Raw genomic sequence first — 26,051 nt, forward strand, 5'->3', positions numbered from 1 at the left:
GCAGTGGTTATTTCTTAATAACTAAGTTGTATGTAAACCCTTGTTCTCTGGCTGACAGGCCACCATTAGCCATTCAGAGTGAAGGGACTTGCATAATCGTTTTATGATAATTAAGGCAACTGTCTACTCCAGTTGACTGCTATAATCCCTCTGCTCTGATTGGCTCCTCTGCTTGAATTTTCTAGTTGTTCTCTTTCAACAAAGATTTTTGCCACAGTGTCTGCCTCCTTCAGCTGAAGCCAAAAAACTTCATGAAAGAGAAGTGTAAAAAAAACAAAAATCAAAAGAAATGGGGCAGAGACTGAAAGACCTACCCCTACCTTCCTTCTTCCACACATTCCCCCAGAGGAAAGAAAGGAAGGAAAATAACTGCGTGCGTGCGTGCGTGTGTGTGTGTGTGTATGTATACATGCAGAGGCCCCCCATTAAAATGTTCAGATATACTGGCAATCAGCATATGTAATAATGACATTCCCTTTACTGTCATTCAATTGCAGAGATAAAACTGTAAAGGCTTTTGGGTGGGATTTTCAAAAACACTGTGTAAGCCTGAGTTTTCTCCTGTTGAAGCCAGGGCTGCTGTACATGGTGGTTTGTTTTGATTTGGTTCTGTGGACACTCAGGCTTGTTGTTCATTGTCTTTAATAGATGTACAGCAGTGGCTCTCAACCTTTCCAGATGACTGTACCCCTTTCAGGAGTCTGATTTGTCTTGTGTACTCCCAAGTTACACCTCACTTAAAAACTACTTGTTCATAAAATCAGACATAAAAATACAAAAGTATCACAGCACACTAGTACTGAAACATTGCTTACGTTCTCATTTTTACCATATAATTATCAAATAAATCAATTGGAATATAAATACTGTACTTACATTTCAGTGTCTAGTATATAGAGCATTGTATACAAGTCGTTGTCTGTGTGAAATCTTGGTTTGTACTGACTTTGCTGCTGCTTTTTATGTAGCCTGTTGTAAAACTAGGCAAATATATAGATGAGTTGATGTACTCCCTGGAAGACTTCTGCGTACCCCCGGGGGTACACATACCCTTGGTTGAGAACCATTGATGTCGGGGACCCACGCATTCTGGCATTGGGCACCAACATGAATGTCCTAACAAGAATACATTTTTTTTGTTTAGCCACTACATTAAATTCCCTCTGACAAAAGAATATTCTAGTGTATGCCTGGACAGTGGGATCTGCAATGGCTCCAGTGGTGGCTGTGAAGGTAAAATTTAATCATTTGGATTGGAGAAGCTTTGCTAGAAGGTCATTCAGACCTACCTCTATCTGCTTTTAATTTTCTGCTTTATTGCATTATTGTTGTGGATTGTGGACTTTAATGGAATGTTTGGTTCTACACTGTGATTAAATCACATTATTGGAGAGGGCTTCTGATCTGCATGTGTGATAACAATGGCCCACAAAATCTCAAACTCCTCTGGTTACACAGTGCAGTATGTCAAGTTTGTGTATTTGAAGAACCAGGTGTAGTGCATTAGTCTTCTGCTACACTAGTGGTCTCTTGTCCCTGATCTCTATCAGACGTTCTAATGGCTCATTAGAGCAGGTGGCTGAGCAGCAGGAGGGAAAGGAAGGGGTCCTGTGAGGGCACTGTGGTGTAATCAAGTGAGAGAGTGCCCAGAGCCCAGCAGTCTAAAGCTACAGGGGCTCACGCCTGGGCAGAGCCCTACAGCCTATTGGACATTTACACTTCTGTGGACACGCTGCCACCAGAGGATCCTGCTGTGCTGCCATGAGAGTAATTGTGGGAACAGGGGATAGGGAAGAACTTAAAACAAGAGACATGCTGCCTTGCTGTAGAAAAGGGGAGCTACCTCCCTTGGACCTACCTGTCTTCCTCTGCTGAAAGGACAGACCCCACTGAACCCCTGCCGCTCCTCTGTTGGGACACTGCTGGAGCATACTGTCAGCTATGCTAACTGGCATGACTTGTAGCCCAGTGTCCACCTGGTGGTCTTCACAGGAACAAAATACCTGTTTTGTCCTTACCTTCAGGACCCTTCACAAATTAGCCCCTCTGTCCTCTTCAGTGCACTAATGATGCCGCTCTTGATCATAGAATCATAGAATATCAGGGTTGGAAGGGACCCCAGAAGGTCATCTAGTCCAACCCCCTGCTCGAAGCAGGACCAATTCCCAGTTAAATCATCCCAGCCAGGGCTTTGTCAAGCCTGACCTTAAAAACCTCTAAGGAAGGAGATTCTACCACCTCCCTAGGTAACGCATTCCAGTGTTTCACCACCCTCTTAGTGAAAAAGTTTTTCCTAATATCCAATCTAAACCTCCCCCATTGCAACTTGAGACCATTACTCCTCGTTCTGTCATCTGCTACCATTGAGAACAGTCTAGAGCCATCCTCTTTGGAACCCCCTTTCAGGTAGTTGAAAGCAGCTATCAAATCCCCCCTCACTCTTCTCTTCTGCAGGCTAAACAATCCCAGCTCCCTCAGCCTCTCCTCATAAGTCATGTGCTCTAGACCCCTAATCATTTTTGTTGCCCTTCGCTGGACTCTCTCCAATTTATCCGCATCCTTCTTGTAGTGTGGGGCCCAAAACTGGACACAGTACTCCAGATGAGGCCTCACCATTGTCGAATAGAGGGGAACGATCACGTCCCTCGATCTGCTCGCTATGCCCCTACTTATACATCCCAAAATGCCATTGGCCTTCTTGGCAACAAGGGCACACTGCTGACTCATATCCAGCTTCTCGTCCACTGTCACCCCTAGGTCCTTTTCCGCAGAACTGCTGCCTAGCCATTCGGTCCCTAGTCTGTAGCGGTGCATTGGATTCTTCCATCCTAAGTGCAGGACCCTGCACTTCTCCTTATTGAACCTCATCAGATTTCTTTTGGCCCAGTCCTCCAATTTGTCTAGGTCCCTCTGTATCCTATCCCTCCCCGCCAGCGTATCTACCACTCCTCCCAGTTTAGTGTCATCCGCAAATTTGCTGAGAGTGCAATCCACACCATCCTCCAGATCATTTATGAAGATATTGAACAAAACCGGCCCCAGGACCGACCCCTGGGGCACTCCACTTGACACCGGCTGCCAACTAGACATGGAGCCATTGATCACTACCCGTTGAGCCCGACAATCTAGCCAGCTTTCTACCCACCTTATAGTGCATTCATCCAGCCCATACTTCCTTAACTTGCTGACAAGAATACTGTGGGAGACCGTGTCAAAAGCTTTGCTAAAGTCAAGAAACAATACATCCACTGCTTTCCCTTCATCCACAGAACCAGTAATCTCATCATAAAAGACGATTAGATTAGTCAGGCATGACCTTCCCTTGGTGAATCCATGCTGACTGTTCCTGATCACTTTCCTCTCATGTAAGTGCTTCAGGATTGATTCTTTGAGGACCTGCTCCATGATTTTTCCAGGGACTGAGGTGAGGCTGACTGGCCTGTAGTTCCCAGGATCCTCCTTCTTCCCTTTTTTAAGGATTGGCACTACATTAGCCTTTTTCCAGTCATCCGGGACTTCCCCCGTTCGCCACGAGTTTTCAAAGATAATGGCCAAGGGCTCTGCAATCACAGCCGCCAATTCCTTCAGCACTCTCGGATGCAACTCGTCCGGCCCCATGGACTTGTGCACGTCCAGCTTTTCTAAATAGTCCCTAACCACCTCTAACTCCACAGAGGGCTGGCCATCTCTTCCCCATTTTGTGATGCCCAGCGCAGCAGTCTGGGAGCTGACCTTGTTAGTGAAAACAGAGGCAAAAAAAGCATTGAGTACATTAGCTTTTTCCACATCCTCTGTCACTAGGTTGCCTCCCTCATTCAGTAAGGGGCCCACACTTTCCTTGGCTTTCTTCTTGTTGCCAACATACCTGAAGAAACCCTTCTTGTTACTCTTGACATCTCTTGCTACCTGCAGCTCCAGGTGCGATTTGGCCCTCCTGATATCTTTCCTACATGCCCGAGCAATATTTTTATACTCTTCCCTGGTCATATGTCCAACCTTCCACTTCTTGTAAGCTTCTTTTTTATGTTTAAGATTCGCTAGGATTTCACCATTAAGCCAAGCTGGTCGCCTGCCATATTTACTATTCTTTCGACTCATCGGGATGGTTTGTCCCTGTAACCTCAACAGGGATTCCTTGAAATACAGCCAGCTCTCCTAGACTCCCTTCCCCTTCATGTTAGTCCCCCAGGGGATCCTGGCCATCTGTTCCCTGAGGGAGTCGAAGTCTGCTTTCCTGAAGTCCAGGGTCCGGACTTTCCCTCTTCTCCCACCATTCTTCTTTCTTCCATGCAGCTTCTCCCCAAAGAGCGGACTCATGGGGACTGTTGTGGTCTGAATTTTGTGTCAGGCGGAGAATTAGCCCCAGCATTTTGAATGGATTGGATTTGAAAGGGGACGGGGCTGTGGAGGTTGCAATGACCCACCTGTGAGATTTTCAATTACTGGCAACTTTCAAATCTAGATTGGATGTTTTTCTAAAGATCTGCTCTAGTTCAAACAGGAATTAATTCAGGGAAGTCCCTGTGCCTGTGTAATATAGGAGGTAAGATTATGTGATCACAATGGTCCCCTTTAGAGTCTAGGAATCTGAGGTGGTAAAACCCAGGTTGTATTACCTAGATCCCTCAATAGGAAAAAAATGCCTTTGAGGTGCAACTGATTAGCAAATGTAAATTTCTTCTTTAAAGTGTGAATCTACTGTTTTTAGTTGGTTTGTTGTAAAGCAGCTTCTGCCACATCTTCATTGGCATTTGTGTGTCATGTAAGCAGAGTGTGCCTCTCCTAACGAGCTCACACAGCATGGTTCTCGGTGCGGTAATTGTGTCTCTATAAAGGCTACAGAGCATGTAATATTGTGCTTGTTGTTTTTAATTTTCACCAGTTGAAGAGATGGAACATCAGGATGGAGATGAGGAGGGCAGGGAAAAAGCCTCAGAAACAGATTCCTGCCAGTCAGAGGGTTGTGCACATGATTTGTTGGGGAAGGAAGGGCAGCATCACAAGAAGCATCTGTTCACCTTTAGCCTTGTGAATTCCTATGGGACCTCTGAGATAAACTCAATTACGACGGAGGGGAAACTTCTAAAACTGAATTGTAGGTATCCTCTGTAACTCTTAGCTCTCCCTTCAGTAGTATGCTGACAGCAACCCTGACTCATTGTTCTGTCCTGCAGCCTATGCTACCCTTGCTATTGACTTGGATCCAGACACCCGGAAGCTGCTGTTTGATGAACAAGAGTCACAGGTCAGTAGTTTGCTTCTTCAAAGGTTAATGATGTGATCTCTAGCTGGAGTTAAGCAAATGCAGAGATGCTGATACAGAATGCAAGAGCAGCCCCCTCCTAGGAATCAGAGTCCAGTATGGAAGAGGAAAATTTATCCATTTGCCTGAAAACTTCTAATAATAAGGTCTACAGATCCATTCCAGTGGGCCTTCAGCCTACTTCCTCAGGAGGCAGAACCAGAGCTGTCAGTCCCTGGCAGTGGGATTTGCCCCTGCCCTGAAAACCTAGCCAGTTTGAGAACTTGCACAGCAAAGGATAGTTTGTCTGGTCAGGTTTCAGAGTAACAGCCGTGTTAGTCTGTATTCGCAAAAAGAAAAGGAGTACTTATGGCACCTTAGAGACTAACCAATTTATTTGAGCATGAGCTTTCGTGAGCTACAGCTCACTTCATCGGATGCATACTGTGGAAACTGCAGAAGACATTATATACACAGAGACCATGAAACAATACCTCCTCCCACCCCACTCTCCTGCTGGTAATAGCTTATCTAAAGTGATCATCAAGTTGGGCCATTTCCAGCACAAATCCAGGTTTTTTCACCCTCCGCCCCCCCGGAGGGTGAGAAAACCTGGATTTGTGCTGGAAATGGCCCAACTTGATGATCACTTTAGATAAGCTATTACCAGCAGGAGAGTGGGGTGGGAGGAGGTATTGTTTCATGGTCTCTGTGTATATAATGTCGTCTGCAGTTTCCACAGTATGCATCCGATGAAGTGAGCTGTAGCTCACGAAAGCTCATGCTCAAATAAATTGGTTAGTCTCTAAGGTGCCACAAGTACTCCTTTTCTTTTTCTCTGGTCAGTAGACTAGTTCAGAATTCACTTCCGGAACAGTTGAAAGATATTACAGTTATGTTCTGCAGAGCTTAACAGGAACTTGAACATTTCTTATTGACTTAAATCCTGAATTGGGGTCCCAGTTTGTAACTGAGAATGATCTGCTCTGTGTCTGGTCTGGATCTGTGGACCTTACTGCTGAGAGAAAGGAAACTTTCAGGTAAGCATGGAGAAATGTTTCTAGTTTCTCATGCTAGGGTCTGCAGACTTCTTAAAGTGAGATTTTGATTGCAGTGTGCATGTCGGGAGGGAGAAAACTGACACAAACCTACCCTCATTTACAACCGACAGGCATGTACGTATGCAGTCACATGCTGCTGTTGCAGATTAACCACATTTAGGATCCAAGAGTATCCTGGGAGGCAATAGAGGTAAACTCCAGTTCTTCAAGTGATTGCAAATACCCATTCCACAGTAGGTGTTTGTGCGCTCCAGTGTATAGGTGTAGGAGAGTTTCAGCTGTTAGTGTTACCCGTTGGGGCGGCCTGAGCACCCACACCACGCAGGCATAAAGGGATGAGCTGCCCCAACCCCCTTCAGTTCCTTCCTACCCCCTGTGACAGTTTTTGGAGCTCCCTGGCCTTGCTTCTGCAAGTCTCTACTCCATACTTGTGAATAGTACCTGTCTATAGTCAGTACAGAAAATAATTGTTTTTGTTACTTTGTGTGGTTATGGCACCCAGTTTGGGTACTGGCCCCACTACTGAAGATATGCCTTGCTCTTTGGGTTTCAAGCCCTGACACTCTAGCAGCAAGGCAATGCCTAATAATGACTCTCACCCCAGCTGCCTTAAGTTCGTGGGGGAGGCTCATGTGAGTGATAGGTGTGGCATTTGTAAGGCCATTAAGCCACATTCTAAAAAAAGATAGGGCAGCCAGATTAAAATATCTCCTGATGGAACTGGCATTGTGTCCTCCATCTGAGCGATCTGCCTCAGTCCAGGTACTGAGTACCTTGGTGTCGGTCAAGAGCAGCTCACCACTGGGCAACCGGTACCAAGAGATGGATCAGCATAGTTAGTAACAGAGGCATCAGAAATTGGAGTTGATACTAGGTGTGTCGACAGACGTAAAGAAGATGAGTTCTTCTGAAGACTCGGGAGGGCATTCCAAGAGGAAGCACTCATCAGAGCATACCTCTAAACAGGGGATTTTGTTGACTTCAAAGCCCAGCGCAGGCCTGTTGAGACTGACTCCCGAAGCACTTTAGTCGGCATCTCCTTGCACCACAGTGTGTCTTCCTGTTACTGTCTACCCCTAAGGCATTTGAGGCTACGAGAGGGTTGTTAAACCTCTGTGTTGCCGTCACCAGCAGTTCAAAAGCCTCTCCCTGCCCTCAAGATACTGCTTCCAGTGCCTTCACCCCTGCACCAAGCAGCTCCATCGGATTGTGCCATCAGGGTACCAGTTAGGGCTGGACCATCCAAGGAAAAGCCGCAGATGGTCTCCCCAGCTCCCCTTTCTTCAGATTCTGAGCCTTCTTCATTGCTACCAATGGGTATGGCTGTGACCACAAGAAGAGGAGGTTTCTTCCTCATCAGACTCTGAAGTGGGATCCTATGTATGCTAGCTGGTCCCATTAGGAGGGATGTGTTGCTGCCCAGCGTGGTTTCTGCCTCAGTACCAGCAGGATGCTTATAGGAGAGACCTCAGGACTAAGCATAGTTGGGAACTGGGTCCTTACCGGTGGACCTTTTGGAACCTGTGGGGCTTCCTGCCCAATCAGTAGCATCCCTGCGGCCACCTCAGCTGGCTTCATCTACTGGCATCAGGAGCATCAATACCCCTGTGGCATATTGGGGTGCAATCCAGACCAGGGAGTGGCTGTGTCACCCCTGCTCTGTAACCTGGGGTGCCTTTGCAATGCCTTGCTGTAGCCTCCAACATGGACTGCTTTCAAACAGCCACCAGTCTGTTGGTCACTATCAGATGCTTGTGTGAACTGCAGCCTGCCAGCCTCTCTCAGCATCTTTGATTATTACTGCAGGGGAACCCCAACACACTCCCAATCCCAAACTTTCCCCCAGAAATGTATATTCCGCAGTGTCCAGCCCTCTCCCACACAGTCCAGAAATACTGTTTGTTATTCCCTTAAGGCTATAACGTACACCAGCTTATCTGATAAATGAAGTTACCCAGACACTTTACATTGTGCATTAGATGAAACAATAAAACAAATTTATTAACAGAGAGATTTTAAGTGAGTACAAGTAATGAGGCATAAAAGTCAGAAATGGTTACAAAAAAAATAAAGATAAGAACACTTTCTAGTGCTTACTTAAACTCTATTAGATTCTAAGCAAAGTTTCTCATCACATGGTTCCAGCTGCATTACTGACCAAACTCTTTAGGTCAGGCTCCCTTCCCTCAATGTCCAGTGGCTGTTTTCCTTTGTCTTCAGTGCAATGCCAGAGACAGATGGGGAGAAAGAGAGGTGTCTTGGGTTTGCCCCATATATTTCCTCTTTGAAAAGTACAGTATTTCCAGCTGAGAACCAGGAGACTGGCAGTCTGCTGGAGGAAGGGACACCAGGCTTTCTCTTTGCTAAGATGCAAATCTTTTTCCCTGCCCTGCTTTCTGGCCAAAGAATGACCACTTTGTAGTTAATGGCCCATCCTCTTAGTTGACAACTGGCTGGAGTGTCAGCTTGCCCTTGGTCTTTGAGACACTGGTTTAACTACTCTCCTGACCTACCTGGTAAACATACTTCAATCATGATTTCAGCTTATGTTCATAACTTAACCTCTAATGTTGCTATATGCACTTTACCATGATATTTTATGGTATCACACTTTCTTTACTAAGTGTGGTATACCAAGTATGGTATCACACTTTAGCAAGCTGGCTGTATTTTACAACTTTACCAAGCTGGCTTTATCTTAAAGAAGCCTTATTGAGGGCGCAGGAACAAACCATCTTGATGTGCAGAAAAAATAGCAAATATGGCAGGCGGCCAGCTTGGCTTAACAGTGAAATCTTCGGTGAGCTTAAACACAAAAAGGAAGCTTACAAGAAGTGGAAGCTTGGACAGATGACTAGGGAGGAGTATAAAAATATTGCTCGAGCATGCAGGGGTGTCATCAGGAAAGCCAAAACACAACTGGAGTTGCAACTAGCAAGGGATGTGAAGGGTAACAAGAAGGGTTTCTACAGGTATTGTTAGCAACACGAAAAAGGTCAGGAAAAGTGTGGGACTCTTAATGAATGGGGGAAGGCAACATAGTGACAGGTGATGTGGAAAAAGCTGAAGTAGTCATTGCTTTTTTTGCCCCGATCTTCACAGACAAGGTCAGCTCCCACACTGCTGTCCTGGGCAAAACAGCATGGGGAGGAGGTGCGAGTAGCCCTCAGTGGTGAAAGAACAGGTTAAGGACTATTTAGAAAAGCTGGACCTGCACAAGTCCATGGGTCCAGGTCTAATGCATCCGAAGTGCTGAGGGAATTGGCTGATGTGATTGTAGAGCCATTGACCATTATCTTTGAAAACTCATGGCAATTGGGGGAAGTCCCGGACGATGGGAAAAAAGCAAATATAGTGCCCATCTTTTTAAAAAAGGGAAGAAGGAGAACCCAGGGAACTTCAGACTGGTCAGCCTCACCTTAGTCCCCAGCAAAATCATGGAGCAGGTCCTCAAGGAAACCATTTTGAAGCACTTGGAGGAGAGGAAGGTGATGAGGAACAGTCAGCATAGATTCACCGAGGGCAATCATGCCTGACCAACCTGATTGCCTTCTATGGTGAGATAACTGGCTCTGTGGATATGGGGAAAGCAGTGGACATGATATAACTTGACTTTAGCAAAGCTTTTGATACAGTCTCCCACAGTATTCTTGCCAGTAAGTTAAAAAAGTATGGATTGGATGAATGGACTATAAGATGGAAAGAAAGCTGGCTAGATTCTCGGGCTCAACAGGTAATGATAGACGGCTTGATGTCTAGTTGGCAGCCGGTATCAAGCAGAGTACCCCTGGGGCTGGTTTTGTTCAACATCTTTATTAATGATCTGGATGATGGGATGGATTACACCCTCAGCAAGTTCGCAGATGACACTAAGCTGGGGGGAGAGGTAGATATGCTGGAGGGTAGGGATAGGGTCCAGAGTGACCTAGACAAATTGGAGGATTGGGCCAAAAGAAATCTGATGAGGTTCAACAAGGACAAGTGAGAGTCGTGCACTTAGGATGGAAGAATCCCATGCACCGCTACAGACTGGGGACCGACTGGCTAAACAGCAGTTCTGCAGAAAAGGACCTGGGGATTACAGTGGCTGAGAAGCTGGATATGAGTCAGCAGTGTGCCCTTGTTGCCAAGAAGGCTAACGGCATATTGGGTTGCATTAGTAGGAGCATTGCCAGCAGATTGAGGGAAGTGATTACTCACCTCTATTCGGCACTGGTGAGGCACATCTGGAGTATTGTGTCCAGTTTTGGGCCGCCCACTACAGAAAGGATGTGGACAAATTGGAGAGAGTCCAGCAGAGGGCAGCGAAAATGATCAGGGGGCTGGGGCACATGACTTATGAGGAGAGGCTGAGGGAACTGGGCTTGTTTAGTCTGCAGAAGAGAAGAGTGAGGGGGGATTTGATAGCAGCCTTCAACTACCTGAAGGGGGGTTCCAAAGAGTCTGGAGCTCGGCTGTTCTAAGTGGTGGCAGATGACAGAACAAGGAGCAATGGTCTCAAGTTGCAGTGGGGGCGATCTAGGTTGGATATTAGGAAACACTATTTCACTAGGAGGGTGGTGAAGCACTGGAATGGGTTACCTGGGGGGAGGGGTGGGGTGGAATCTCCATCCTTCAAGGTTTTTAAGGCCCAGCTTGACAAAGCCCTGTCTGGGATGATTTAGTTGGTGTTGGTCCTGCTTTGAGCAGGGGGTTGGATTAGATGACCTCCTGAGGCCTCTTCCAACCCTAATCTTCCATGATTCTGTGATATTGATCAGCAAGTTATGAGTTTTCAAATGATGAACTTACTTTGTACAAAGATTATTACAGGAGGGTGTGAACACAGGGGTGTATTCTATCACACCAATCAATAGCTTCCCTGTAGCCACCTCAGCTGGCTCCATCTACTGGGCATCAAGAACTTTGAACATTGATTGAATAGATTTCCAAAAGAGTCCGCATCTCCATTTGAAAATTTTTAGGGGTCCACAAATGAAGACTATTGAAAACCATTGCTCTGGCAGACCTTGGCTTCCCTGCTCTGACTGCAAAGAGAGTGGAGTACCATGTCCCCTCCCAGGGGTTCAAGGATCTAAATAACCATGCCCCTCAAGGCTCCCTTTTGTGGTACCAGCCACTGAAAAAGAAAGATGGGGCGCCAGGCACCAACCCTAAAAAGGAGAGGACAAGAAGCTGGACTTATTTGCATGGAAGCTTTATTCCATAGGTGGATTATAGATTTGTATTGCAAACCAGAAAGCTTTGCTGGGGTGTTAAAATTTCAACCTTTGGGACACGGTTTTGAAGCTCAGTGACAAGCTACCAGATGAGAGGAAACCGGAGTTCCAGTCCTTAGTAAAGGAGGGCAAGTTGGTCACCAGAACGGCTCTGCTGGCGGGTGTTGATACAGCAGATTCTGCAGCTTGGCCTCTATCACGATGAGGCGCTTGTCCTGATTACACTCTTCTGGCCTCTCCCCAGGAGTGCAACAGATAGTTCAGGAAAGACAGACGAAACTCTCCATAGTCTCAAATACACTAAAGCAGCCCTGAAATCTCTGGGCATTTACACCCCAGCTCTGAAGCGGAATGTATTCTGCCCTCATCAGTCTCAGTGTTTTCAGTGGTTTGCTCCTCAAACCCAAGACCTGCCAAGGAGAAGGAGCAGAGGTTACAAACAACGACCATTGCTGCCCTCTGCTTCTGCAGCTGCTTGTTCATTAAAGGAGGCAGCATCTTCCAAGAGCTTTTTGACTGGAAGGTCGAGAGCAGAATATCCGTTCTGAGTGTCATCTTTTTCAGTTTTTGCAAACGGCCTGTCCAGTTCCTTCTTGCTTGGCCCCACATCACAACAGATCAGTGGGTTCTAAGCATGGTGGAACTGGGATACATGATCCATTTTATTTCTACCCCTCTGACAAGACAGTATTACTGCAAGAGATACAATCACCTCTCTCCTTGTAGTAGCTATAGTGGAGGTCCTTCCTTTATTCAGGAGAAAGGGGTTTTACTCCCAATACTTCCTGAGCCTGTAAGCAAAAGGGGATCTCCAGGCCTATTTTAGATGTAAGGCGGTTAAACAAATTCCTGAAAAAGGCAAAATTCCAGACGGTCATTCTAACATACACTCTTCCTCCACTGGAGCTGGGGGACTGATTTGCTGCTCTTGACTTAAAGGATGCCCAATTTCCAATGGAAATTCATCGGAGCCACAGAAAGTTTCTGAGATACACTGTCAGTGGCTGCCATTATCAGTTCACAGTTCTCTCCTTCGATCTCTTGGCTGCCCCATGTGTTCTTACAAAGTGCTTGAGGCAGTAGCAGCATTCCTCCAGAAGGTAGTCGTGCAGGTAAGGGAATACATGGGGCCCTGGCAGATAAGAGGTCGAGCCAGGTCACAGGTGGTGCCCATCATTTGCATAATCCAATGCACCTTCAACACACTAGGCCTCCTGATCAACTCAGACAAGTCAGTCCTGTCTCCAGTCCAGAAAGTAGAATTTATTGGAGAGGTCCTGGCTTTACCACCACAGGCAAGGCTTCTTACAATGTGAAGCCTCATTCTAGACTGAAGGCTTATCCCTTTACCATGGGGAGAAGTTGTTTAAGGCTTCTGGGGCATGTGGCAGCGTGCACTTACATAATGCAGTACACCAGACTGTTTCTCAGATGCCCTCAGGGCTGGGTAGCAGAGATGTACATAAGAATGGCCATACTGGGTCAGACCAAAGGTCCATCCAGCCCAGTATCCTGTCTGCCGACAGTAGCCAATGCCAGGTGCCCCAGAGGGAGTGAACATAACAGATAATGATGAAGTGATCTCTCTCCTGCCATCCATCTCCACCCTCTGACAAACAGAGGCTAGGGACACCATTCCTTACTCTTCCTGGCTAATAGCCATTAATGGACTTAACCTCCATGAATTTATCTAGTTCTCTTTTAAATCCCGTTATAGTCCTAGCCTTCACAACCTCCTCAGGCAAGGAGTTCCACAGGTCTCCCCTATTCTTGCTTCTATTCAGCATGTGCTGGACTATCTTTTGTAAATGAAACATCAATGATAGGCAGTTTGCCAGGTGTACCCTGTTCAATTTCCTATATTGGCTTTTCACCCCTGAGGCCATACGATTTTTAGAGGATTTAGACAGATTGTTTCTAGATGTACAGCGTCCTATTTCACCATGGCGCCTGAATTCAGTCTTAAAAAAGCTGATGGGTCCCTCCTTCAAACCGCTAGTGATTTGCCCCCTGTTGTACTTTTCATTTTTAGTAGCCATACATTGGCCAGGAGAGTAGGGGAGCTGAGGGCGTTAATATCAGATCCTTCCTATATTTTTTTTATGTGGCTAATGTCTGCCTTTGTCCCCATCCAAATTTTCTTATGAAAGTGGTCTCCACTTTTCATATTAACCAAGCAATTTTCTTGCTGACTTTCCCAAAGCCTCACAATAATAAGGGAGAGGAGAGACTGCACATTCTAGACGTTAGAAGAGCATTAGCATTTTATCTGGAATGGGCTAAATCTTTCAGGTATTCATTTCAATTGTTTGTTGCATTTGTGGACAGAATGAAGGGCAGTCAGGTTTCCACGCAAAGGGTTTTGTCATGGATACCAATTGTATTCACCTGCGTTACCAGTTGGCTAATATGAAGCCACCAGAGAGAGTACTGGGTCATTCAACTAGATCCCAAGCATCCTCTGTGGCATTTTTGGCTCACATGCCCATATTAGACATTTGCAAAGCAGCAACCTGACCGTCATGTCACTTGTTTGCCTCTCACTGTGCAATCTGTCAACACTCTAGAGATGTTACATTTGGACAAGTTGTCCTCCAATCCCTGTTTAAATAGACTCAACACCCACCTCCAGATGGGACTGCTTGTGAGTCACCAGCAGTGGAATGGACATGTGCAATCACTTGAAAAAGAAAAAAACAGTTACTAAACTTACCGTAGTTGTGGTAATTTTCGCGACAGCATTGCACTGGCATTCATGTTTGAATTATCTGTGATGATCCTTTAATGCTTTTCAGTCACTGCTTTCCAGAATACAGTCTCCCATGGTCTGTGTGACGGGTTCAGTCAGAGACCCCCTTGGGACTGTCACCTGATGTGCTGGAATTACCTCTGAGCCCGTTTTCCCTGCCAGCTTGGGACTCCAGAACCCTGCCTTGTTGAGCCAGACATGCTAGCCTGCTGCAACACAGACCCAGGTCTGGTCCACGCCCCCAAAGTTGCAGACTTTAACCAAAAACTACTCAGCAGGTTTCCGATCTCCAGCACCCAGCTCCCAATGGGATCCAAACCCCAAATAAATCCGTTTTACTCTGTATAAAGCTTAGACAGGGTAAACGCATAATCTAGAACACTGATAGAGAGATATGCACAGCTGTTTGCTCCCCCAGGTATTAATCACTTATTCTGGGTTAATTAATAAACAAAAGTGATTTTATTGAGAATAAAAAGTAGAATTTAAGTGGTTTCAAGTAATAACAGACAGAGTAAAGCAAAAACATGCAAGTCTAAGACTAATACATTAAGAAAGTGAATACAGGTAAAATCTCACCCTCAGAGATGTTCCAATAAGCTTCTTTCACAGACTAGACTCCTTCCTAGTCTGGGCCCAATCCATTCCCCTGGTACAATCCTTGTTAGTTCCAGCAGACATCTTAGGTAGAAACTAGGGGTGTTCTTAAGACTGGTAGCCCCCTTTATTCTGTTCCACGCCCTTTTATGTCTTTGGCACAAGGCAGGAATCTTTTGTGTCTCTGGGTCCCCACCCCTCCTTCTAAATGGAAAAGCACCAGGTTTAAGATGGATTCCAGTATCAGGTGATATGTTCACATGTCCTGTGAAACCCCAGCCTCCATTCTTCCAGGGCTGGCCCGCATGAACCCAGGAAGGTGTGCAAGTAAACAGATCATTTACAACCAATTGTCCTAGTAAATGGGAGCCATCAAGCTTCCAAATCACCGTTAATGGCCCACACTTCGCATAATTACAATAGGACTTCAGAGTTATACTTCATATTTCTATCTTCAGATATATATGATACATGCATACAAATAGGAGGAATATATTCAGTAGATTATAAGCTTTGTAATGATATCTTAAAAGAGACCTTTTGCATAAAGCATATTCCAGTTACATCATATTCACACTTATAAGCATATGGAGTGCAACGTCACACTTGGTGTGTGGTCTGTGTAGCCTTATCTATAGCTGTGGGTTACTTTAACCAATTACCCACCCAAAGTGAGGTTTACACCTACTTTAATATGTGAGAATTCAGCCCCCAAGGTCAACTACAGGAGCAATAGAAGTGGGACTTTATGGTGTAGAGCAGAGACTACATAGTGCTCTGTCTATACTAATCAACCAAACAACAATACGTGCTGCAGTCTGGTGAAGGAGAGAGAGACCAACACAGAACTCACAGTATTTGCATTATTCACACCATTCCTTGTGGGAAAACCCAAAGTGTTAGTCATCATTCTCATCATCATCCTTACCACCAGTGGTCATCATCCTGGTGTCTCCCCCTGCAAGGCATGCAGACTGGGATACAGCTTGGATAATGGGTTAACGGCGACACCCACTGAAATTCATATTTATTTAAGGTTTTAACTCCTTTTCCCTATTTGAACTTCCACAGCCCTCTACTTTTCAGGTGCCTTGTTTTTCATAGGCTAACTTGTTAGTGAGTGTAAGGGGAACTCACATTTACCTCACCTTATCAAGATAGTAACGGGCAGTTATCTGAAGGAAGTCTCTAATATTTCGCCCTGCCTCCCAAACATAGACGTAGGCTCAGCAGGTTTTATTATGAAGTATCTTATGCTAACTTACTTATGCTAACTTACTTATCTTTATAGTGTAGTTAACTTATCCTGAGGTCTAAAATAAGCTGTAGGACTAAGCTTTGCCAAGGCCTAGGACTAAATGTCTTAAAGGCCTGAGGCCTGTAGGCCCTACGTTACAACATTAACATTCACCTCTATAGCCTAAATACACCTGATACCTTTTTTACTTGGCTATACCTGTCTTTGTTCCTAAACATGTGCCTTTGCGTTCGGCTGTATTAAAGCGTGTATTGTTGGATTCCACCTGACTCACCAGGAGTTCTGAACACTTTATATGCAACTTCTCCTCATGGTTTACCACTCCACCAATTTTTGTATCATGTGCATACTTTATCAGCAGTGATTTTACTCTCACTCTTGATAAAAATACTAAATAACACTGAGTCAAGAACCAATCTCTGCATAACCGTACCAGAAACACCCCCAGTAATTAATTCCTTATTAACAGCACACTTTGAGATCTGTCAGACAGATTGTAATCCATTTAACACAGGCCATATTGATTTTGTATAACTTTAGTTTTTTATTCTGAATGTCATGCAATGTACGTTGAACTCCTTACAAAGTTTGAGCATACTAGGTCAGCACAGTTACCTTTTTCAACCAGACTTGGAATCTTGTCAAAGAGCAATATCAAGTTTAATAATACCTGTTGTCCAGGAGATCATGTTGATTGGTATTCATTTATATTTCTGTTCTTTAACTCAGGATCAGGATCAGTGTCAGGTTAACTGACCTAGAGTTACCCACATCATTTCAGCTACCCTTTTTAAATACTGGCAAAATACTGGGTTTCTTCTAACCCTCTGGAACTTCCTCAGGTTTCCAAAATTTGTTAAACATTAATAACCAAGCTCCTCTCTCAACTCCTTTACAATTTTTCTGTACAAGTTATCCAGAGAAAATGTTTAACTTTAATAGTAGATATGTTTAGCATTCTCCTTAGCAACTGTCATATGATATTGATATATTGTTCAGACTGGATCCAAATACAGAACAGAAATATTTATTAAACTCATCTTTTTCTGCTTCATTGACAATATCACCCTCTAATAATGGACCTAGAGTGCTAGACCATTGCTAGAATTGCTTTTGTTCCTGATACATTAATAAATGCCTTAACCATACTGGCTATAGATATTTTGTTGATATACCTTTTGGTTCAGTTATTAATTGATTGTATTTCTTAACTTCTTATTTATATAATTGCTATTCAGCTCCTTTTCCCCATCTATGTAATGATTTTTAGTTTTAGTTTTATTGCTGCTTTCATGTTACTGTTAACCAAGATAAGGCAGGTGAGGTACTATCTTTTATTGGACTAATATTATCTCACCCTCCTTGTCTCTCTAATATCTTGGGATCAACAAGCCTACAACAACAGTCTTAACCAAGATTACTTGTTAATCAAACAGCCTTTTCTCTGATAAGGAATTGTAACTTTTTGGGAAGCAAGTGAAATGTTCTTAAACTCCAACTTTCATTCATGATTCTCTATTTAAATTTTTCCTCCCAGTCAATTTAGCAAATTAATTTTGGCTTTGAGAAATTCGCCACTGGAAAGCTGCATATATGTATGTAACTAGTTGAGTGTATTCTGTTTGCTCAACACAAATGTAACCAACTCTCAATCACTTATGCGTGGACAGCCACTACTTTTTAGGTCAGTGATCAAATTCTTTCTGTCAGAATGAGATTTCCTATAGAGTCACACTCTGGGAGCCATAATTCCTGTGTTACAAATGTTAGAAACTCCAAAGATGGTTCACCAGTGTATGTCCCCTGCTGTAATGCAGTATTTTTTTCCTACAGTTAATAAATGCACATCCTTTTCTCTGGACTTATCTGAGGGTCTGTAATAGACTGCCACCAGTAACCAGTCTGGTTAATAGATTTTAAGATCCGAGTGGACAATTATGATAATCCAATATGACGTGCATTACACAAGCTATAAAATTGTACTTATTTGTTTCCCCCTTTTTTGTCTCTTGTTGTACAATAAGATTGTTAGCTGTTTGGAGCAGGGACTGTCTTTTCCTTCTCTGTCTATGAACATCTGACAAAATTCCTTTTGCTTTAAGCCTAACTTCAGCAGTAACCACCCTTGTGCAAGAAACTGCCTTTATTTATTGCCGCTGTAGAATGCTCTGCACAGCTGTGAGCAATAGAAATTGTGCGTGTTGATGTAGGTGTTGTGGGTGGAAAGAAAGAGGCTGACTGCCTACATCCAGGAAAGGATGGCTCATCAAACAGTCATCACTGGAGCAAGAGAGGAACGGGGTGGGTTCATTTTGAAGATAAGAAAGAAATGGCAGGGAACTGTGTAGAAATGGGACACAGATAACCTGTATGAGGGCATGGGAAGGTGGTTCCAGATGCCTAGGATGAGCATATTCATTTTCAGGATACAGAGGGTTAACATACGTCTTTTTTGGTAGGCATTTGAAAAGGATGCAAGTATGTTGCAGTCACAGAAGAAGAAAACTACTGTAGCTCTTAAAGACTGTATAGAACTCTTTACTACAATGGAAACGCTTGGTGAACATGACCCTTGGTAAGTTTACCACCCAGCTGCTTGGCAGCCATCTTACTTGGACTGTCTTTATATATACTATAAAATAACAATATTGTTTGGGTAAAGATTTCCCCCCACTGCTCTTTCTGTGCACCTTAGTTTCCTACCCCTGTTCTCACAGCCACAGCTTTGCCACTGCACCTCCGTCCTCAGCAGCAAGAGAGGGAATGTTACCTTAACAAAAAAAAAAAAAAAAAAAAACCCAATTACTCTATTGCCTTTAGAAAGCTGCTGTAGTTATTATCCTTAGGCTCTGTGTAGTTCTGCCACCTCAAACTTGACCTTCAGCACCTCATGCTGTTGTAGTCCTAACACCGAACCCTGTATGGTTCTCTCACTCTACCTCATTTCTTACCAGGTGGAAGCAGGCTGGACTGGTGCTCTCTAACACAATACTACCTTTGTTCTAGGGCTCCAGTAAAATTGACAAAATGTCTTACCTTCAGAAACTCGGAAATGTAGTCACTTTCACTCTGCCACTTGGGCAGGATAGAGCAGAGGGAAGAGAGGAGCAGAGGGGAGGATTGGAAAGGAAGCTAAAAAGGACAGAAGACAAGACAGGAAGAGGAGAGTGGGGAAAGACGTCCTGAAAATACAGTGCTCCAGGAGTTTTTCTTACAGCTCATCCCCCAGAAGAGGAGACAGCTTCTGAGCAATGGCATTTGGGTAGCCGTAGGTGGGGACATGGTGAATGCGTGAAGGCAGTGGAGAGCATGTACTGGGGGAAGAAGAGATTGCATATGTGAAGGGAAAAATCAGAGTAATGTTCTCAAAGCCTATTTATAAAAAAAAAAAAAAGACAAAGGTGACTGCAGCCTAGGATAGGGATAGGCATTTTATATGTTAATCAAAAAATACTGTTTGTAAAGGGGTTTGAGACCCTTGGCTAGAAGGCAGATATCGAAGGTGTTTCATGCCTATTTATGCTCCTTTCTCAGGTACTGCCCTAACTGCAAGAAGCATCAGCAGGCCACAAAGAAGTTTGATCTATGGTCTTTGCCCAGGATTTTGGTGGTGCATTTAAAACGTTTCTCATACAACAGATACTGGAGGGATAAACTTGACACTGTGGTTGAATTCCCCATCAGGTAGGGTTTTTTACCAGCAAGTCACAACTGGGCAGAGCAAGAAACTCCACTTTTGATGTAGCGATTGTATGGGCTCCTCACTGGAGACATAGCTCAGGATAGGATTCTGCCTCCAGAGACACAAGCCAGTAGACCTTAGTGAAGCTCTAGTAACTGTCTCTGGAAAGGGGGTGCTACCGGGACCTGTGATACCTGGAGCTATGACGGTGCAGAGCTACTGAGCTTAGCAGGGATGGGCCTGGCCACTACTTGGTTAGGATGCTGCTAAGAAAATCCAGTGATTCCACGTCTTTACAATTCCCTCGGAGTCCGTTTTGAACCTGTGTCCCAGCAGACCCTGAACACTTTTGTCCTTTAAAGATCCTATGATAATTTTCATGAGAGTCATGGAGGAGAGTGTTGGCAACAGCATGTCCAGGCCAAGTTCTACGCCAGAGATTTCTATGCTGCCTAACCTTCCCCTGCAGCTTCATTGAATATTCTTTCCTTCCCTTCCAAAGTACCAGCTGTGTAGATCTGCTAGGATTTCCAGTTCAGTGTTACCTCTACTTAAACAGTAGTGTGAAGTACTTGGAAAGAAAGATGCTATGTACGAATGAGGTATGAAAGTTGTTCATCGGCAAAGCATAGCAGGAGTCCTCTTTGTGTAACAGTATCTGTGTCCTGAAAGCAGGTACAGTACATGCGGTAATACCTGGAGATCCTTCTTGGAAGTCAGGTATCAGTGTTGTTTCTGATCTTTGTGTCCAAATATAACACAATGCTCCTGGAATGGGTCGCTGGCAGGCGTTGAACCTGACACCTCTGGGTCTAAAAGCATGAGCCTCTTACTGTAGTGGACTCTCTATGTAGATTGTCCTTTAGAGGGGGATGGAGCCACGCTCTTAGTGTGGATTACATGTATATTGCATGACCACCAGCTTCATCCCTCTGCATCCTCTACCAAGAGAAGGCCTTGCATTCATCCATCCATCTCAGACGCTACCACCCCACTGCAGGACATAGGCCTACCCAGTGTTGCTCCAATCCATCATATGGAAGAGTTTGACTTCTTCATGCTTGTTTTACATTGATTGCTGTTGGCATGGCACTTAGCCATCCTCTCTCACTAACCACACAAGAACACTTGTGTTTGCCAGTAACCGTCATTCCTGATGGCAAACAAACTGGCTGATGCCATCCATATTACAGCCGCCTAGGGGGCGACATCACTGGCTTGTGGGTCAAATGTGTCATTAATAATTAAAAAGGAAAAACAGCATTGACTGGGACAGGTTAGCCCTTGGCCCGGTGCTGGCTGTTCACAATGATTCATTATTACTAGGCCTTTCCCTTATTATGTGTACAATGACAATGTATTCTTACTTTTTTCTCAGGGATTTGAGCATGTCTGAGTTTGTCTGTGACCCAACAGCTGATCCGTATGTGTATGACCTCATTGCAGTGTCCAATCATTATGGAGCCATGGGAGTAGGCCACTGTGAGTAACTACCTGTCTCTTCTTTATCGGCAGGGAGACAGGAGGGCTGTATTTGTATGGGAAAATCGCTGTCAGGAGAGCAGTGACTCTTTCTCTCTGGGGGGTGGGGAGTCATGATGGATGGGCACTAGTGGGTGGGGATGTTGGGGCTGCAAGTTGCTCAACCCATCCCTATGTTTCGCAGCTGTAGTTCTGCCCGAAAAGCCAAGGGAGCAAATTCAATCAGAGTTTACAGCGCCCACCCCCTTAACCCCTTGGTGGTCCATGGATTGATGTACTGGGCTCCCTGTAAGGAGGCAGGCAGTAAAGGATGTGCTCCACCCCATTTAAACCTCATCAGCAACAGGAAGCAGCTAGCCATTTTATGAGCTGGGCTGCTGCATCCACACCCGGATCTGGCCATTGTGGAGGGCAGGGACTTGGCTAATGAAGAAGAAATTAAGACAGTTGGTAGGACTGATCGGAAAGCTGTTTGGGCAGCATTAAATTTCAGTGCTGAGATCACAACAAATGTAATGTTCAGCTATTGTTTCCTGTGCGCCTTCTGTGTTTTATGGGACCCGTTCTGGCAAACAGTAGAGCCATTAAAATAGGAATAAGAATATACTGTGCAATGAAACTGGTTAGTAAAGCTGCTTCTAGAATCTGAACTTCCGCTGTTCCTCACTCTGGTGCGTACTGTGCTATGTGATGCAGTGTTTAATTTTTTGCATTTTTATTATCCTTGTTTCAAAAACAAAAAGAGAAATGATATGGAAGGACTTGTCTTGTGCCGTGCAGGGACATGGCTGGCTTTTCCAGTGGAGGCTGTACGTTCTGTTCATCAGCAAATGCTCACATCTGTGTGCAGCACCTGTAGACTTAAGAAAGCTCTCTTGCACATGGTCAGCGCCCCGTGAGGCTGAGAGCAGGATGGAATTCACAGGATTCAAAAGAAGATTGGCCTTCTGTATGTACAACAAGGAAAACCACAGTTAGCATTAGATTAGGATTATTTTAAAACATAAATTTGGAGTGGGTATAAACCCTCTTCTCGAGGGCAAAAGCCAACCACTGACTGAAGGATCAAAGAGAAATTTAAGTTTCTTACTCCCTCCTCTGAAGCATTTAGGATAGGCCACTGTTCAGAACAGGTCTGTGGACTAGATGGACCTAGCCTCTGATCCACTGTGTTCCCGTGTTACTGATATCGCTTCTGAGCAATGAAACCCAAGCTCTTTCTCTTCCCCCGCACGCTTACTTTGTACCTCTTATAGATGGAGTTATCAGAATTGAGTGTCATCGGGGTATTACAGTTACACTAGTGAGCCCCGTGCCTTACTGCTGAATGTAGATAGCCACTCTGTTTGTGTGACAGATACTGCATATGCAAAGAACAAAGTGAATGGCAAATGGTACTACTTTGATGACAGCAGTGTATCAATGGCTTCTGAAGATCAAATAGTGGTGAGTACTTGGACTCAGACTAATTCAAGATGGGGGAAATCCCCAGATATACAACCCAGGAACATGCTGGGATGGACCCAGATGTTTTCTGCCTCTATTAATCAAATCATCATAAATGCAGGCTAGAATCTGCTGTGGATTGAGGTCAGATTCAAGCTGACGATGCTGTGAAGGAGCAGCAGACTTTGTGCTGCTGAGGTTGCTCTGTGTGTTTTGGAGTGAGTCGAACGTCCCTTCCTGCATGAAAAGCCATTGGAGGGGATTTTCTTTTGTTACAAGGACATCTCTGCAAAGATTCCCTGGCTGAGGTTCCTGGTAAAACACCTTTGGGTGGAGGGGCTGGCTTCTCAGAGCAAAGCCTGAATGGCTTGCCCCTGAGCCTGATAAGCTACAGCCTTCCCAGGATCTGTGGGGTGGGTACCAGGGCTGTCCAGCTCTGCACAGACAGTGGGGAAGAGAGGGCAGTAAGGTGATATGAAAGCATTTCCTGGATTGTTTCTCTTGTTATAGATATTGAAGCTCCATAAATCTCTACATACAGCTATATTACAAGCCATGCTTCCCTCTAGGCCTCCAGCCTCCACATGAGGCAGAGAAGTACTGAGCTGCCCCATTGGGAGTCTGCGATAGGTTATCTCCTGCATCATCAGCTTTCCAGAACTGTGCTTCGTGGATGGTTTCTTTTCCTCAAATTGGTTTTCTTTCCTTGTTTGGCAGACGAAAGCTGCATATGTGCTATTCTATCAGCGGCGGGAGAGCAAGAAGCACGTAGCCCCATCTCTTCCTGCAGAAAGTAAGCTGGCATTGGAAGAGTGTGATGGCATGGATACCAACTGAGCCCAGCCTGCTGCGCTCAGACTGCTCGGTAGAGTTCTCTGTTTGACGCCATGTCTGGAGCATCTGACAGTTGCCGTTCTGCCTTCCGTAGGACTCTCAAGCAGGAAATCTAGTGTTGGGGGCTTAGTGCCCGGTGTTGTAAGATAGCACTGGGGACCCAAGAATGAGCTGACGTGGGGTATTTAGAGGCCAAAAATTATATATATCAAAGCTTCAATAAAATTTTTGTAAATCTGTCTGGATTGTGTGGCTGGGAGCTGGGGAAGGAGAGGCTTGGGCTGGGCTGAGTTGTGGGGCTGGAGCTGGGGCCTGGGGCGGAGAGGGTGGCTGCAGGGTGTTGCAGAGATGACAGAGAGGTGTCATTTGGGCATGAATGCTATTCCTGTGGCGTGCCTGTTGCCAGCTCTGTGTGTAACTGTCAGGCCCAGTCCAGATTTTCTCTGTCTAATCTCATCAGCCTTAGTGTCCGGAATTCCTGCTATGGCTCCAGCAGTGCCTCTTCCACACTCCCCAGTCCATGTGGCCACAGCTCCTGGTGTCTGTCTTTTTCTTTCTGCCTTTGCACCTTTTTTCCTGTGCTGAGCAGCTGGGTGCATTTGCTCTGGTCCCTAGCTGCTGGTGACATCTTTGACTATTCTGGGCAGCTGAGCCATAGGCCTTTCCCACATTCAGACATATCATTTTGGTCCCAAAAAAGTAGAAAATTCATTGGAAATGAAATGCAGCACCCCTGGCCACGTGGAGAGAGCTGTACTCTGATTGCAAAATATACACACTCCTGTGTGTACGGTAGGATTTCAGCTCTGGCTCCCACTCTTAGCACAATCACAGGGTGAGGTCTTGGCCTTTGAGACCTAAATTCAGCCAGGTCTTGTACTATTAATTCATATTTCAGAGTCCTTTGTGCCAGTTCCCATGGAAACCTGCTGATGATCCCTAGACTGACAACCCCCCGATTGAGTTTGTCCCACCCCCGACACCCCTGTGAAACCTTGGGGGTTCTGTGCACCAGTGATCACAGCTTCCATGTGATCTCCACCTGCTGCTGTGTAGACGGCCTTACATATCACCCTCCCAGATGCTAATCCTTCCCAGGAGCTGGCCCAGTCAGAAAGTGGCCTCACTCCAGTCCAGCCCTCCCCGGTGCTAACTCTTCCCTCTCCCCATTGCTGTCCACACTGGTTCCATGCCAGTGCCACCCCATACAGGCACTGCCAGCTGCCCCGGCCTCCCATTTGTTTATTTCCTAGAAGTTAAAAGGGAGGGAGGAAAGGCCCCGTGTGGGAACGCAGTACAGGATTAAAGCTGCATTCGCTAGGTTTGCTGTAAAGGAGAAGGGAGCTGCTGTATGCCCATCCCTCTGGTTAGCATTGCGCTGCTGCTCGGCAGAGCGGTTCTTTTAAAGCACTGAGGTTTGAGTTGTTTAGCTCATAATTGCTGATGCTTCTGCTGTTTTGGTTCTTGGTTTGTTTGGCTTAAGTGGATATTATGTTTCTTTTCTTTCCCCCTCACTGGGGGCTAAGTTTGAACTGTAGCACTGCACTGGTTTTTTTGTTTAGCATCTTTGATTGTGGGTTTTCCACCCCTTTCAAGTAAAAAATTTTGGGAGACAGTGGGGAAAAAAAGTAAGAGAAGATCCTGTTAAAAATGAAGAACAATATAATGTAACAAATGTGCTTCCCTTTCTATATCGACACAAGAAACCTTGCCACTTTCCTTTGTATGGTCAGACTGAAAAGGCATCCATCGGGCTGAAGGCTGATTCTTGGATGCTGAATTGAAATCTCTTCTAATATACTGCAGTAAAAAGGGTGACAGGAATCTGGCCTTCTTCTCTGCCTGCCAGCTGATTGGGTTCTGATTGGTGTGTACATTCTGTATAATGTCAAATCTGTTTTTAGACTGGCACTTTGTAAGTGACTGACTTTATTGTACAAAGAGGAAATAAAGAAGAGTGGTTTGCACTGCATTGGAGCTTTCTAGTGTCCTCAACCTTGCTTCTGTGAATTCGGATCAGAATGAATAGGTCACTGCTCTAAGACACAGGCTAGTTCGCAGGGGACTGCCCCTGGGAAGAGGCTGAAAGGCAGGAGGGGAATGCTGGTACCACAAGGAGTTCCAGCTTATCTCCTACTTACTGATCCCCCAAGCACAGGTGGCCCACATGAAGTCCACACACTGCTACCATAAGAATGACCATATGGGATCAGACCAAAGGTCCATCTAGCCCAGTGTCCTGTCTTCCAACAGTGCCAATGCCAGGTGCCCCAGAGGGAACGAACAGAACAGGTAATCATCAAGTGATCCATCCCTTGTCAGCCAGCTGGACCAGTTCAGGATCTGTGTACTTCTGTGCAGCTGATCTGCACCAGATCGCCAGGAACAATTCTTATATGCTGTCAGGTTTCATTCCTATGTTTGGATTTTTGTCACTTTTGGAACAATGAAGGTTTAAATCTCCTATCAAAATGAGGATTT

The 26,051-nt window shown here is 45.2% G+C and overlaps 1 protein-coding gene across 1 annotated transcript in view; it reads left to right on the plus strand.

The window, feature by feature from the left end:
- Positions 1-25,547, plus strand: part of USP4 (ubiquitin specific peptidase 4) — a 94,586-nt gene extending 69,039 nt beyond the window's left edge. Inside the window, 8 exon segments of the mRNA XM_037905571.2 lie at positions 1,145-1,233; positions 4,883-5,095; positions 5,175-5,245; positions 18,586-18,701; positions 19,661-19,810; positions 21,187-21,290; positions 22,648-22,736; positions 23,454-25,547. Coding sequence (XP_037761499.1) covers positions 1,145-1,233; positions 4,883-5,095; positions 5,175-5,245; positions 18,586-18,701; positions 19,661-19,810; positions 21,187-21,290; positions 22,648-22,736; positions 23,454-23,573 — 952 coding nt within the window. The 3' untranslated portion in view covers positions 23,574-25,547.
- Positions 25,548-26,051: the final 504 nt, after the last annotated feature.

The sequence above is a fragment of the Chelonia mydas genome, chromosome 7 (assembly GCF_015237465.2).
Source record: "Chelonia mydas isolate rCheMyd1 chromosome 7, rCheMyd1.pri.v2, whole genome shotgun sequence".
NCBI lineage: Eukaryota > Metazoa > Chordata > Testudines > Cheloniidae > Chelonia > Chelonia mydas.